This window comes from Mastigoproctus giganteus, chromosome 7 (assembly GCF_048544385.1).
Source record: "Mastigoproctus giganteus isolate SK-2022 chromosome 7, ASM4854438v1, whole genome shotgun sequence".
In the NCBI taxonomy this organism is placed as follows: Eukaryota; Metazoa; Arthropoda; class Arachnida; order Uropygi; family Thelyphonidae; genus Mastigoproctus; species Mastigoproctus giganteus.
The window spans coordinates 217,873,748-217,889,318 of NC_143581.1; the positions used below are offsets into that span (position 1 = coordinate 217,873,748).

Sequence of the window (15,571 nt, forward strand, 5' to 3'; positions counted from 1 at the left end):
TTAGCTCCCAGTAATTTGATACACTTCTGGTATTTCCAATAAAAAAATTCCTTGTGTGTAAACGTAAATGACAAATACATATTTAATTTGTTCAGAACCTGAGCAGGATCATCAAGATTAGTGCCATTCATATCTAGCAGACCAATGTTCATCCCTTTCCTTCTAGTGTTTACATAAGTAAAGAAATCTTTCTTTTGCCAGGAACTTCTTGTAACATGCCTTAGCTTGCCTAACCTCCTTTGTGACTAGTTTTTACTCAAGTTTTCTGTATCTCTTAAATTTATAAGCATCCCATTAATTTTTCTCATATGCCACTAGTCTCATCAGTTCATGACTTTAAGCCAACAAAAGTTAATCATTTATTCAGAAAACTTCTCCATAATGAATTTAAAATAAGCTTTTTCTTTATACTTCAAGAGCTGATTTTATATTCATTGCTGTTATTGTTCCTAATAACTGGTGCTGCTTTTTTTTTTTTTTATCACTGATTTACTTTCTTAATCTAACGGTTCAAGAATCTTTGAAAAGTTGGTTATGTAACAAAATGTCCTTAATGATGTAAAAATTATGTAGTTGTCTACAGTTTTAGCTGAGTTTCTATCCTCCCACTGTTTTTGTTATTTTTATTTCTGATTCTTATGAGATCCTGAAATGTTAAAAAAATTTTTAGGTTGCAGAACAGGAGAAGCAAAGTTAACTAAAGGCTACAACTTACCTGCTAGATATGTTATTCATACAGTGGGACCAAAATTCAATGTAAAGTACCAAACAGCTGCAGAAACTGCATTATTTTCTTGTTATTTCAAAGTATTGCAACTGATGAGGTAAGCTGATCATTAGTATCTTTTAGTTAGCATTGTACTACAGGGTTGCACACTTAAAACTGGATTTATATAATTTTTAGGTACTGTTGCTTATAAGTAGCAAAACACTATGCACCCTGTATCTATCATAGTTTTACATTTTCCAGATAAGATGCACTGTAAAACACATTTTAGAAGGCAAATTTTGGGTTCAAATATTTTATTGCATATATTTGAATCAAATTCAAAAGTGCTTACTGAACAAAATGTTACTGTAGAACAAAGCTTGTACTTGTTGTAGAACCCCAAAAACTCATTGTTAGTGGTATTTTGATCTAATTTCCACTTTCTTCAATGAGTATATCAAAGAGTATTTCACTTTCATTGCTAGTTCCACATTTCATGAAAGATTTTGCAGCTGTGTCATGTTTCATTACTTTCCATGAATCTTTTTACTCACTTGCACACCTCTGAAATTGTTTGTCACTTCATTCAATCTGTTGGTGTGAAATCATGGTTTGGCTTCTCCATCCATGTATTCCATTCCTCATGCTTGAATGCCTTTTCCTCATGCTTGAATGCATTTTGGGGTTTATTAATTGATTTTTCAGTGTCTCCTGTTGGCTAATGCCTGCTGGAATTACAACTGATTGAGTACCGTCCTCTTTTTGTCCCTGTTATGTGTGATCTGAAGTGGTCACATGCTAAAAAAAAAAAAAAAAAGCTAGCTTTTTCAGAAGGCTACTTGAATGTTTTGACCATACTTTTCTAGCAATGGTTAGAGATTAAAAACAACACTGCACCTAGTATACCTTCAGATCATAAGATACAGGGGGAGTTTTAGACATTTTCAACGAGAAAGTGTCTTGTGGTCTGGGAAATACTTTTCTTAAATCTTCAGCAGTAATTATTTAACTTTTTATTACAAAAATTTTGAAATATAGAAATATTCTGCTAATGGCACCTTAAATAAGTATTTTTTTATAATCACTTTACTATAGAAATAAACTTTTTTTTAATTTAAAAAAAAAATTTCTTATATCATTTTTACTTTGTCATTTCCTATATCTATATGTAATTTTTTATATAATTTATATTTTTTGTTAAATAGAGAATACCATTTACACACAATAGGGCTGTGTGTCATCAACTCAACAAGGAGAGGATATCCACCACATGAAGGTGCTCACATTGCCTTGCGTAAGTATAGTACATATGTAGAACTAATAATAATAATACTCTATGCTAATATTAAGAATTAAATGATGATTTGATAATAATGTTAGAATGCTATGGATTATTTCAATCATTAATTCACCGAATTGTATGTTACACTGATAGAAAATAAACGAGATTCTTCCTGAAATCTTTGCTATCAATTTATTTTTATATCTTTGCTTTATTTTAATCTTTTCCTTTCGTTGCATATCAAAAATTATGAAATACAGTACAGAACTCGATTATATAAGTATTACATAAATATTTAATCAAATGCAAAAAATTAAAAAAAATTTATTGAACATAAACAAAAAAAAATGTCTAGTGTACAGTGTATAGCATTGCTTGCCAAGTGGCACTAGGAGTCTTCCCCCAACTCTGAAATTTTGCCTTGTATAATAGGATAAACACCTTTTCCTTACTAGCAGAATTCTTGTATATCATTAACAAAATTCAATGAGCTCTCCTGGCAGCCTACCTGCATTGTGCACAGAACTTTATATCTGACTGCAAAATTACCTCTAGGTCTCTTCTTTCTCCACTGCTCTGGGTATGGTAGCATACAGCTAGTATGTTAATCTGGGATCACTGCACCCCATAGGAAACACTGTACATTTGTCAATATTAAACTTCATTTGCCACTTCTCAGCCTATCAGCCTAATATTTCTAGACCTTGTTGCAGTAGCATACCCTAATTACTGTGATTCACGGCACTGCCAACCTTCATATTAGTCCATTGATAACTGCTCTTTCTTGTCCCACTCAACCATCTCTTTATTCAGAGCAATAACTTTTCCTTAATGCAACACTGCTCCAATTTATACAGCAGTCTGATATGTGCAACTATATCAAAAGCTTTCTTGAAATCCAAGTATACGATATCAAATTTATTTTTTTTTTTTTTGCATTGTTTCTTTGTTACTGCCTCATAGTATCCAAACAGATTTTTCAGACAAGCAGTCACAGCATGGATTTTTAACAAATCCATGCTGTGACTGCAGTATAATTGCATTCCTGTCTAAATGGCCCTGCATTACTTATTTAAACAGTGACTCCATTATTTTCCATGGAACAGAAGTTAAATTAACAGGTCTGTAATTACTCATGTTACCTTTTCATCCCCTTTGTGAACTGGGGATACATTTGTACATAGGGACCTTCCCTGAATCCAAAGATACTCTGATAAATATGGCTAAGTGTTTGCCTATCTCCTTTGCTGCCTCCTTAATATAATTAGATGGATCCCATCCACCTCATTGCCTTTTTAATGTTTAGGTTCAAAAGTTTTTATTTTCCACTTTCCTCTTAATTATCACAACATCATTTAGCTCCCTGTTGGAGTTGGATAAACTTCTGGCATCCTCTTCCCTAACAAATTCTTTGTGTTAATGTAGGTGCAAAATACCTATTCATATCATGACAAATTCAGTTTGTCATAACCTGAACAAGATCAACAGTTAAACAATTGTCACCAAGCAGCCAATGTGATTCAACCCCTTTCTTCTACTGTTAATATAAGTAAAAAAGTCTTACTTTTCTTTGCATTCTTTGCCAGAAATCTGTCTTAGCTTGCCTTTCCTGCCTTTGTGACTGCATTACAGACTAGTTACATAGGCTAGCACCTAATAATTTATATGCATCACATGAAGTTTTCTTCTCTGCCACAAGTCTTATCAGTTCATCTGACATCCATTTTGGTCTAAACCTTGAATAGCATTTCTTTGTTGATGTGAAAAGCTGAGTAGCTTCTATGATTACTTCCTTGAATGCTTCCCATTGAGAATTTGCTTTTGCTAACAACATCAGTTGATCCCACTGCACAGAATGTAAAAACTGTCTGACACCATTGTAGTCACCCTTACGAAAGCAATAGCCCTTCCCTTTACCCTCAGTAGTACTTGTCTTTAAGTAAGTATACTGTGATCACTGCCACCCAGTGGATCTTTTACCTGCAGATTCTTAATGCATGAAAAATTGCTGCTGATAATCAGATCAAGAGTATTACTCTCTTGTTGCCTCTCTAACTATTCTGCTGTAGAAAATAGTTACTAGTGTACAAGTGACCAACCCACAAGTTCCAGTCAATATCTGGAAAGTTAAAATTTCCCATTATAAGACATTCTGATTTACTGGCCTACTCTGTTTCTCTGTATAGTTGTTTGTTGTACTCATCATAGTTATTTGGCCTATAACACTCTTACTCTCATTTTTGTTTTCTTAGTGCTTATGTCCCCCCAGACTGACTCATTTCACTGGCCATCCATATCAACTGTGTGCACTGCCTTAGATTTAATATGCTTCTTAACTATGAGCATAACTCCCCTCCTGTCTCTTCTGTATGCATTGTGTTTCCATATTAAAATTCTGCATCCCTTATGTTTGAGTGACACCATGTCTCCATTCGATGATTTATTCAGTACTTCAAATTTATTTACTATGATCCTAGTATTAGTGTACATGCAAGTATACAAGCACCTGTTCTTGCTCTTTGTTACCCTCACATGGTCCATATGAGGCTAAATTAATGACCAATTATCCTTCTGGAAATTTCACTTGTTTAAAGTGGTGCCATTCCAACTTGTGTTTCCACAAGTTGATTTTCTTCTGAATTGTTGACAGCTACAGAGGACAAGAATATCCTTGTACATGTCATAATTTTGAAAAGGATAAATAACATTAGTTATTTTATTAATTTCAAAATTAGAATAGCATTTTCTATAAAAGTTACAAAACTAAAATAACTACATTTTCCTATTTACAATACATACATTGTATGTATACACCTAATCATTTTGATTTATCCAAAACATTATAAGATATTAAGTGTTAAAACTGTTTCTTAGTCGCTTAAGTTAAAAATTTTTGAATCTTTATTAAAGGCACTGTACGCAGGTTTCTAGAACAGTTTGGAGATACAATAGATCTTATAGCATTTGCTGTGGATGATGTGAATATAGGAATATATGAACTTCTTATGCCACTTTACTATCCCCGATCCGATAAAGAAGAGGAATATGCCCTTTATTATCTGCCCAAGGATGTTGGTGGAAAAAATGGAGAACCATTCATAGAAGAAAGGCAAATTCGTATTGTTGATAAGCCAATTCACATTGGTCCATCAGGTGAGTATGCCATCACATTTATTTTTACTTATCAAAAATTATTATATTAGTTATAATTTTCTAAATTATTTTAGAAAATTATCACTAGATAAAACTATAAATTTGAATGCAAACTGATGTATGAACACAATGATTTGCTTCTGATGCATTTTAAAGAGAAAAATTAGTATGTTCATAATGCTGTTAATAAAGTTACACTGCAGTTTTCATACAAGAAGTTAAATTGTAGCCTTGACAAGGCTACAATTCAACTGAGTCAGTTAATATATTAGATCTGGTTACAGAGTAACATTTCCCCTACCCCCTAATAGAACAAAAGTAAATGTGTGGTCTTTATTACTTCTCAGTTGATTACCACTCGAGCTTTTATTTTGAATTCAAGTTTGATTGGCTGATTGAACTATCTTTATCATAATGTATTACAATAAATCATTTTTACATATTACAATATATATTTTTTTTAAACTTTTAATTTCATTAAAAAAATACTTTCATAAAGGTTTATCTGAATTACTCTATTTTCTCAAATACTGTCTGCTCCCTAGTTTTAGGATGTGGAGAGAAAAGAAATTACAGTAAACCCCCGCTATTCGCTGTCACTGATTTAATATAAAAATGAAACCTAAAAAAATTTGAATTTTAAATCGCCGTGAACATTTTCTGCCAAAAAAAAACATGGGCGTGGCTAAAATTATCTTTCCCGGTCAAAACAACGCTCAGTAGGTGGGGGGGAGAGGGGTGACAAAATCGCGAGCATGGATGTTTCTCGCTAATCCTTGTTCAGTATGTGCTATGCGCTTGTCATGGAAGAATTCGTGGTTTGCTTTTAATTTATATGCTTATAAATTGAATAAATTTATCAATTTATATATCAATTTATAAATTGATATGCTTACAAAAGCGAAAAATATACCGTTTTGCAGTGTTAGTGAAAACAGACTTTTTCGAGTGTGTTAACGGAAGAAAGTGAAGTTATTGTGGACAAATTCTTTTCTAACCCCTACAAAAATATCGCTACGAATAACAAGGGAATTGTGAAAAGATCAAAAAAGGTGATGACATTAGCGAATAAAATTGAGTTATTAGACAAAATTTCTAATGGTGAAAGTGTCTCCTCAGTGGCAAAACATTATAAAATCAATGAGTCAACGGTATAATCAATGAAAAAATCGGAAGAAAAAATCCGCCATAGGGTCCGTGAAAACGCACTAATTGCTTAAAAAATTTGCTCTAACTCGTGATGTTAAATTAGAAAAAATGGAAAAGGCTTTAAATCTGGAGATAGAAGACCGAACTCAAAATAAAATTCCGTTAAGTTCACTCATCATTCATGAAAAGGCAAAACTCCTTTATCAACACTTTAGCGAAACTGGTGATAGCACTGGCGGGATAAGTTTTTTAGTTAGCAAAGGCGCTGGTTTGAAATTTCTAATAAATATTACATTTAATATTAAATTGTTTCTTATTTTCATTTCGATGCCTTATGCTTGCATTTCACTATGTACTGTCTATGTACATAGTCATATTATGAAGGTACATATAATACATACATAGACAAAATTTTAGACTAGTTTTTCTTATATATTTCATACTTTGGAATGGAACCCCTTTATTACTATGGGAGCCATAACTCAGTATTCGCATTTTCGGTATTCGCAGCATTTCTCAGGAACGTAACCCCCGCGAATAGCAGGGGTTTACTGTATTGTGAAAAACTGACAACATTTTTTGGTTTTTCACTATCTATGAAACTGTTTCTACATGCCTTAAGTACTAATGTTTAGGAACATATACACAATATTTTATAGATTACATTTGTTACTGAATGTAATCTGTAAGATTACATTCAAATTTCAAAATTACCACGCAGCAGGAAATTCTATCATATGTATGGTAAAGTGGCAAAATGAATGTGCCCCAGTAAACTATACTAGTGCTGTTACCTGTTTCAGTTCCATCAAAAAATCACACTATCCTGATATTTGAATGAATTCATCTTGTTATTAAACAAGAATGTTCATTTTTGAAAGAGAGAATCTAACCTTTTTCTTAGTGTAACATTCCAAGTTTCATTTTATTAAATATCAGTAATAAACAAAATACTTCTTATAGGCTATAGTCATTCATTTGATTTATTATACACATTATTTTATATACAGTCTCAAGAATGTGTTTATGTAAACACACACAAGTACAACCAACACCTGGTTAGTCGATTCCTTGCACCCATCTTTAGACACATTTAGCTGGGACCGGTTCTGCTATCTACTGCTTATATGCACCAAGTTTGCATCCTTTGGAGGTAGTGCAATACCAATGAATGTACTCTATCCCACAGGGTGTCCAACCTGTAGGGAGAAAAAAAAAAGTGGTGAAATATACAAGGCTCTAACTGAGCAGCAAAAATTTGGGTGTGCTGCTCATTCATGAATGAGCAGCACACCCAATTTTTTTTTTTTTTTTTTTTTTTAAAGAAAGTGCACCATGTATTCAAGAAGATGCAGTATTCACACTGATATTATAAATGCAGTCTATTTTTTATAAAGCATTATGAATCATTTCAGTTTAATTTAAACAAAAATTATATAAATCTATAACAAAGTATAGAATCAATTCTGTTGAATCATTTTAATCTTGGTCTCTAAAAATTCACACTGATATTATAAATGCAATCTATTTTTGATAAAGCATTATGAATCATTTCAGTTTAATTTAAACAAAAATTATATAAATCTATAACAAAGTATAGAATCAATTCTGTTGAATCATTTTAATCTTGGTCTCTAAAAATTTAATATCTGTATTCATTCTCTTTTTCTACTCACAAATCCCTCAACTTCTTAAATAGATTGTATCCAGTGGTTCCCCTTAGTTCATTCCCATAGTAGTAGGATTACTGAATAAAATTACACTGTAATGCAAGTAAAACTGCATTACAGTGTAATTTAATCCAGTTCCTCTCTACAGTTCAAGAATGTAGGGATTTTTTTATTATTATTATTAAAAAAAAAAGGATAAATTGTACAAACTTATGCAAGCAATCCCACATCAAGGAAATTTTGCGGTCAGTATTTGTCAGTATAAGCATGGGAAAAAATTGAATGTATGCAGATATGTCCCACAGGACACTCATTCTGGACCTATCCTTTTTAATGTATTTTTAAGTGATATTTTTACAGCATTATCTCATATTACTATGAAAATATATGCAGATGACATATTTTGTGTTATTAATAAATCATCATCAGCCATTTTCAATCCACTGCAGGATGAAGGCCTCTCCAGCGACTTTCCAGTTCTTTCTGTTTTGAGCACTGGCCATCCATTTACTACCCACAAACTCATGAATTTCATCTATCCATCTCCGCCTTTGTCTTCCAGGTTTTCTTCTAGCTCCTCTATTTTCTTAGTCCATCTGTCATCATGTCTTCGAGCTATGTGTCCTGCCCAAGACCATTTTTAGTTCTTTAGTTTTGATAAGAATGTCCTTTACTTGAGTTTGCTACCTAATCCATGTGTTTCTCTTCTTATCTAAGTCCAAAATCCTTATTAACTGTGCATAACTGATTAAGATTTTCCTCTATTTCTTTGGGATTGTGGCTTGTGCAGATGATTTGCAGATGACAATGTCATCTGCAAATCGTAAATGGTTTAGGTACTTTCCATTTACATTGACTCCTTTCTGTGACCAGTCTAATCTTCTGAAAGCTTCCTCAGGGGCAGCAGTAAACAGCTTCGGAGATATTGTCTCCTTGTCGAACTCCTTTCTCGATTTTAAATTTCCTACTGTCTTTGTCTAGTCTAATAAAGGAGGTAGCATTCTCATATATTTTCTTCAAAATCATAATATGTGGGGTATCTATGCCTTTTATTTCCAGTGCCCAAAACATTGCCTTATGCTGTATGGAGTCAAATGCCTTTTCATAATCCACAAATGCCAGGCATAATGATGTTTTATATTCATTTGCTTTTTCCATTAGCTGTGATATTACGTGAAAGTGATCCAGAATCCTGTCCTAAAGCCAGCTTGCTCTTTCGGTTGATTCTCATCAAGTATTCTTTCTAATATCTGTTAGTAATGACCCTTGTGAACAACGTTAGATGTGGGATGACAAGCTAATTGGTCTATAATTTCCAATTTCTGATTTATCTCCTTTCTTATGCCGCAAAACTAAGATTGCATTATTCCACTGCTTAGGCATCACACCTTTTCTAATGCACTTTGTGAAGATCCTTACCAGTTTTTGTGTTAGGTCTCTTCCTCCCAATTTTAACAACTCTACAGTAACTTCATCTTCCCCGGGGTTTTCTGATTCTTCATTTTCTTCAATGCATGTTCTACCTCATCAGGAAGAATATCGGGTATGTCGTATGTGTTGCTAATTTGCAATCCATCTTCCGCACTGCTGGCATCATTCCATCACTCCTCTATAGTAATCTTCTGCTATTTGAATTATGCCTTCTCTGCTGTTTATAAGTACATTAATAAAAGTTATTAATAAAAGCACACCACAAATGGCACGTGTTACAATCTGATTTTATTGCAATGTAATGTATACATGACAACTGTCCAGCCATAAGTAAAAGGGAAAAAAATAATGATTAGGCCATCACATCAGATTCCAGAATGTTTCCAGATTCCAGAATAACACTGCATAATCATGAGTGTTTGCACAGAGAAGTTAATGTTAATACTTATACTTTTGATATTATAAATTTGATTGATAAACAGAATTATCTAGGAATATTGTAGAATTATGTTCTCAGTTGATCAACACACACATACTTTATTTGATTGAAAAACTTTAACATTTAACTTAGTTTTGCTATTACATTAAAAACAAATTATCTTTACCTAGCAGTCTGTTTACTCTGTAGTAGTGGACGCTGTCACAACACCTGTGAAATTAATGTGGTCAGAAGTGAGAATCCCAGATTTAAATATCATTAATAATTTCTTATTTAGAATTTTCAAACAAATAGCAAGAAATTAAATTTGGAATGATGAAAAAATTGTTTTTTCCTTTATCAAATACAATATTGTGCTATCTCACCGAAAAATGAAACTTAACACAGCTATAACATGGCAATAATACAGATAGCATTAATGTGTTAAATCACAGGAGGACACTCTGAATGCCAAACACCAAAATTTTCCCCATCTTGAGCACCCAAAAATTCTAAACAAATATGGTGAAAGAAATCAATCTCATATTATTAACAGCTTACTTTCTAATTCTTTTAAATTAGAATGACTTAAACGCACAAAAAAAAAAAAAACCCTGAAATTATTGAAGAGAAAGTTTTTGGACTCTGAATGGCAAAAAATAAATAATATTGGCTTATCGCCATTTCAGGTGGAATGTCACTTACATAAACACTAGAAGGAAGGGGGTGAATCAAGGTCCACTTAATATCGATGGTTTGACTGTTGATGATCCTGCTCAGGTTGTTGACAAACTGAATAAGTATTTTGCATCTACATTCACACATTAGGAGTTCTTTAAAGAAGGGGATGCCAGAAGTTTGCAAGCTCTAACAGGAAGTTAAATTATTTTGTAATAATTGAGAGCAAAGTGGAAGAGAAATTGTTGAAGTTAAAGATAGGAAAGGCACCTGAGGTGGAATGGATCTATCTGGTTATATTAAGAGAGGCAGTTAGCATTAGTAGAGGCATATGATGCAAGAAAGCAAACTTATTCAGCATCAGCCAAAAAAAAAAAAAAATCACTTCCACTTCAACCCTCCGTTTGCTCAAAATACCTGTCCAGCTGAGCCTTAAATTTATTTAGGCTATCAACTTTCACGACAAGGGATGGAAGTCTCTTCCACCAACTAACTACCCGCTGGCTAAAGGCAAATTTCCTCACGTCTGTCCTACATCTGTCTTTCCTCAATTTGAATTTATACCCTCTCAGGTGATTATTCTGAGCAAGAGGAAGAATCCCATCAGCATTGGGCATGCTCAAACCATTCAAGGCTTTATACACATCTATCAGATCACCTCGCTGGTGCCTAGTCTCCAGACACTGTAATTTGCAAAACTTAAGCCTTTCTTCGTAAGCGCATCCCTCCATTCACTAGTCTTGTTGCCCTTCTCTGTACTCGTTCCAGCAGCTCTCCATCCTTCTTGGAATGAGGCCTCCAGACCAGTATACAGTACTCTAGGTGTGGCCTGACCATTGCCTTATACAAGGGAATAATCACCTCCTTATCCCTGCTAGAAAAATTCCTGTATATCATTGACAAGACACCATGAGCTACTCTTGCAGACCTGTCTGCACTGCTCAGAGAACTTCATATCTGCCTGCACAATTACCCCCAGGTCCTTTTCATTCTCTACCACTGTCAGTGTAGTACCACAGAGTTGATACGTTGCTCTGGGGTTGCTGTTTCCCATATGTAGTACTTTACATTTGTCAATGTTAAACTTCATTTGCCACCTCTCAGCCCATCTGCTCAACCTTTGCAGATCCTGTTGCAGCAGCATAGCGTAAGTAGTGTCCTTAACAACCCTGCCAACCTTTGTATCATCAAAGGTTGGCATGATACAAATGTTACAACCATTTGTAACATTTGTATCATCTGCAAACTTGGACATTAAGCTTGATATACCATCATTAATATTATTTATAAATACAGAAAAGAATAATGAACCCAACACTGAACCCTGAGTGACTCCACTAATAACATTAGTCCACGATGAGCAGTGTCAATTGATTACCACTCTGTCTTCTCCCCCTCAACCACCCCTTTATCCATAGCAGCAATTTGCCTCCAATGCCACACTACTCCAATTTGTGCAGTAGTCTTCCATGTGCAACAGTATCAAAAGCCTTTCTAAGAACCAAGTATACAATATCAAATATTCCCTGCATCCAGTTCTTTTGGCACTGCATCATAGTATCCAATCAAATTGGTCAGGCAAGACTTCCCCTTAATGAAACCATGCTGTGTCAGAGCTATAACTGAAGTCTTGTCTAGATGATCCTGCAGTGCTTCTTTAACCAGTGCCTCCATTAATTTTCCTGGAACAAAAGTCAAACTCACAGGTCTATAATCAGCCTTTGATCCTCCTTTGTGAATTCGGGTCACATTTGCACATCTCCAGTCTGTGGGTACTGCCCCTGAGTCCAAGGAAGCTCTCATAATTATGGCTAAGTGTTTGCTTACTTCCTTTGCTGCTTCCTTTAATATAACTGGACAGATCCCATCCACCCCCAGGTGCCTTTCTTGTGTTTATCATCAACAATTTCTCCTCCACTTTACTCTCAGTTATTACAAGATTCTCTAGCTTACTGCCAGAGTTGAATACACCTCTGGTATTCCCCTCCCTGAATAACTCTTCATGTGTGAATGTCAATGCAAAATATTCATTTAGTTTGTTAGCTACCTGAGCAGGATCTTCAACAGTTGACCCATCGATATCAAGTGGACCAATCTGATTCATCCCCATCCTTCTAGAGTTTACATAAGTAAAGACCTCTTTGCTGTTTTTCTTTGCATTCCTTGCCAAAGATTTCTCATAATCTGCCTTCGCCTGCCTAACCTCCTTTGTAACTTGGTTACAGATCAACTTGTATCTACCATAGGCTTCTGTGTCACTTGTTAATTTATATGTATCCCATGCATTTTTGTTCTCAGCCATATGTCTCATTAGTTCATCTGACATCCATTTAGGCCTAAACCTTGAACAATATTTCTTAGTTGGTATGTAAAGCCTAGTAGCTCCCAAGATAAGTTCTTTGAATGCTTCCCATTTTGAATTCGCTGTTGGTAACATCATCAGTTGGTCCCACTGTATAGAATTTAAATACTGTCTCAGACCATCGTAGTCACCTTTACGAAAGCAAAAACCCTTCCCTTTACCCCTGATGGTAGATTCTTGATGCATGAAGAATCACTACTGATAATCAAATCAAGAGTATTACTCCCTCTAGTTGCCTCGCGAACATGCTGATGTAGAAAACAATCATCTAATAAATCCACAAAAGCCTTGTTAGTGTGTGAGTGACCAACCCACAAATTCCAGTCAATATCTGCGAAATTAAAATCCCCTATTATAAGACTCTCTGATTTACTGGCCCACTCTATTTCCCTGTACAGTTTCTTATTGTACTCATCAGAGTCATTAGGCCTATAGCACACTCCTACTCAATTTTGATCTCCCAATGCTTATGTCACACCAAACTGACTCGACACTGCACTGTCCATCGATGTCGACTAGCTTCACTTCCTTGGATTTTGTGTTTCTTAACTAATAGCATAACCCCTCCTCCCTTCCTATCCTGTCTATCCTTTCTGTAGACGTTGTACTCCCCAAATTCCAGTTTTGCATTCCTTATATCTGTGTGACACCACGTCTCTGATCCCTACAATATCCGCCTTTGATGCTTTGAGCAATACCTCAAATTCATCAAATTTATTTACCAACCTCCTGGTATTGGTGTACACGTAAGTATACATGCACCTGTTTCTATTCTTAGCTACCCTAACACAACCCATGTGTTTACTTGTACCGCAATGACTCCCAGCAGTCTCTGAAATATCCTGCATCTTGTTTTTCAGGCTTCTGCTCATTCCTATAGGAGCAGTGCAAGAATCACTTTCACCTCTGCCAGTGGCTACTGTTAATCTATTAGGCTTTGTATCCCCCCAAGCTAGCAATTTTCCGACCCACCTAACACTGCCTTGATAGCATCAGCAAATATTCTTGAACCCTTTCTATTTAAGCGTATCCCATCCCTGTAGAAGCAGTCTCTTCTGTTAACAAGTACAGTCCAGGCTGAAAAAAATTCTACCCCTTGAGCCTTGCACAATCTTTCCAGGGTCGAATTGATCGACAAGGCTCATCAAGTAAGCAAACAAACCCTTAGCCATAATTATAAGAGTATCCTTGGATTCAGGGGTGGTCCCCGTGGACCACCAAATATATCTCCCAATTCACAAAGGGGGCCAAACGGTTACACAAGTAATTACAGACCTGTTACTTTAACTTCAGTTCTGCAGAAAATAATGGAGTCTCTGGTAAAAGAAGTAATGCAGGATCATCCAGACAAGGCTGCAATTATACTTCAAACATGGGTTTGTTAAGGGGAAATCTTGTTTGACCAATTTGATTGGTTACTACAATGTGGTCACAATAAAACTGATGCAAAAAATAATTTTGATATCATATACTTAGATTTCAGGAAAGCTTTTGATTCTGTTGCACATAAAAGACTGCTGTACAAATTGGATCAGTGTATCATTAAAGGCAAGTTGCTGCTATGGATAAAGGGATGGTTGAGTGGGAGAAGACAGAGAATGGGATCAATGGACATTGCTGTTCACGGACTAATGTTATTAGTGGAGTTCAATTTTAGGCCTATTGTTGTTTTCTATGTTTAGCAATGATATTCATGAAGGCTTAATGTCCAAATTTTCAGATGATACAAAAGTTTGGAGGGTGGTTAATGACAGTATGCTATTGCAACGGGATCTAGAAAAGTTGGACAGATGGGCTGGGAAATAGCAATTGAAGTTTAATATTGATAAATGCAAAGTAATAATGCCACAGAAAAGGTTAGGCTGACACAGGCAGATTATGAGAAATCACTGACAAATTGAGCAGAGAGTGGGGATATGGAATTCTTCACATATATAAATGTAAAGAAGAGAAAAACAAACCAGATTGGACCCCATATGTAATGAACGTGGAATAGTATTAGATATCCCAGCTGATGTTGTAGATGAACTCAACAGTTACTTTGCATCGATATTTACAAAAGAAAAACTTAAAAAGAAATTATGGGAATGAAGTTAAAAAATATGTAATTAATGATATTGAAATCTCACAATGAAAAAACTTGCGAGTCTACAGGCCAGTAAGGCTCCTCTGGTTGTGGCATATACTCTAATTTTAACGGAGGCGGCAAGTAAGTGCGTTGAACCATTGAGGCTAATTATGAGAGTATCACTGGATTTGAGAGTGATTTTGGATTGGTAAAGTGCTGATGATGTCCATTACATAAGGGCAGTTCTAAGAGTGAAGTGGGAAATTACCGACCGGTCGGTCTAACTTCAGTAGTAGGAAAAATCATGGAAACAGTGGTCAATGGCAAAGGTTAATGATCATTTAGATAGAAATTGAATTCTGAAGGAATCTCAGCATGGTTTTGTAAAATCATGTTTAACAAATCTGGTTAGCTATTTTGATAGGGTCACTTGGGAACTTGATTTAGGGAATAATTTTGACATTGTTTATTTGGATTTCAGCAAAGCATTTGACTCAGTCCCACATGAGCAGTTACTTTATAAGCTGGAACAGGTTGGAATCACAGGGAAAATCCTTAGATGGATAGCAAGATGGCTTTAGGGCAGGAGGCAGAGGGTTGTGATAAATAGTTATTCCTCAGATTGGGTTGATGTAAGAAGTGGGGGTTGCC

The 15,571-nt window shown here is 35.0% G+C and overlaps 1 protein-coding gene across 1 annotated transcript in view; it reads left to right on the forward strand.

Annotated features, from left to right (window-relative positions):
* LOC150083686 (protein GDAP2 homolog) overlaps positions 1 to 15,571 on the forward strand; it is an 83,004-nt gene that overhangs the window by 49,294 nt on the left and 18,139 nt on the right. Inside the window, exons 4-6 of the mRNA XM_090377435.1 lie at positions 671 to 824; positions 1,915 to 2,003; positions 4,902 to 5,144. Of these exons, the coding sequence (XP_090233561.1) occupies positions 671 to 824; positions 1,915 to 2,003; positions 4,902 to 5,144 (486 nt within the window). The remainder of the gene's footprint in view (positions 1 to 670; positions 825 to 1,914; positions 2,004 to 4,901; positions 5,145 to 15,571) is intronic.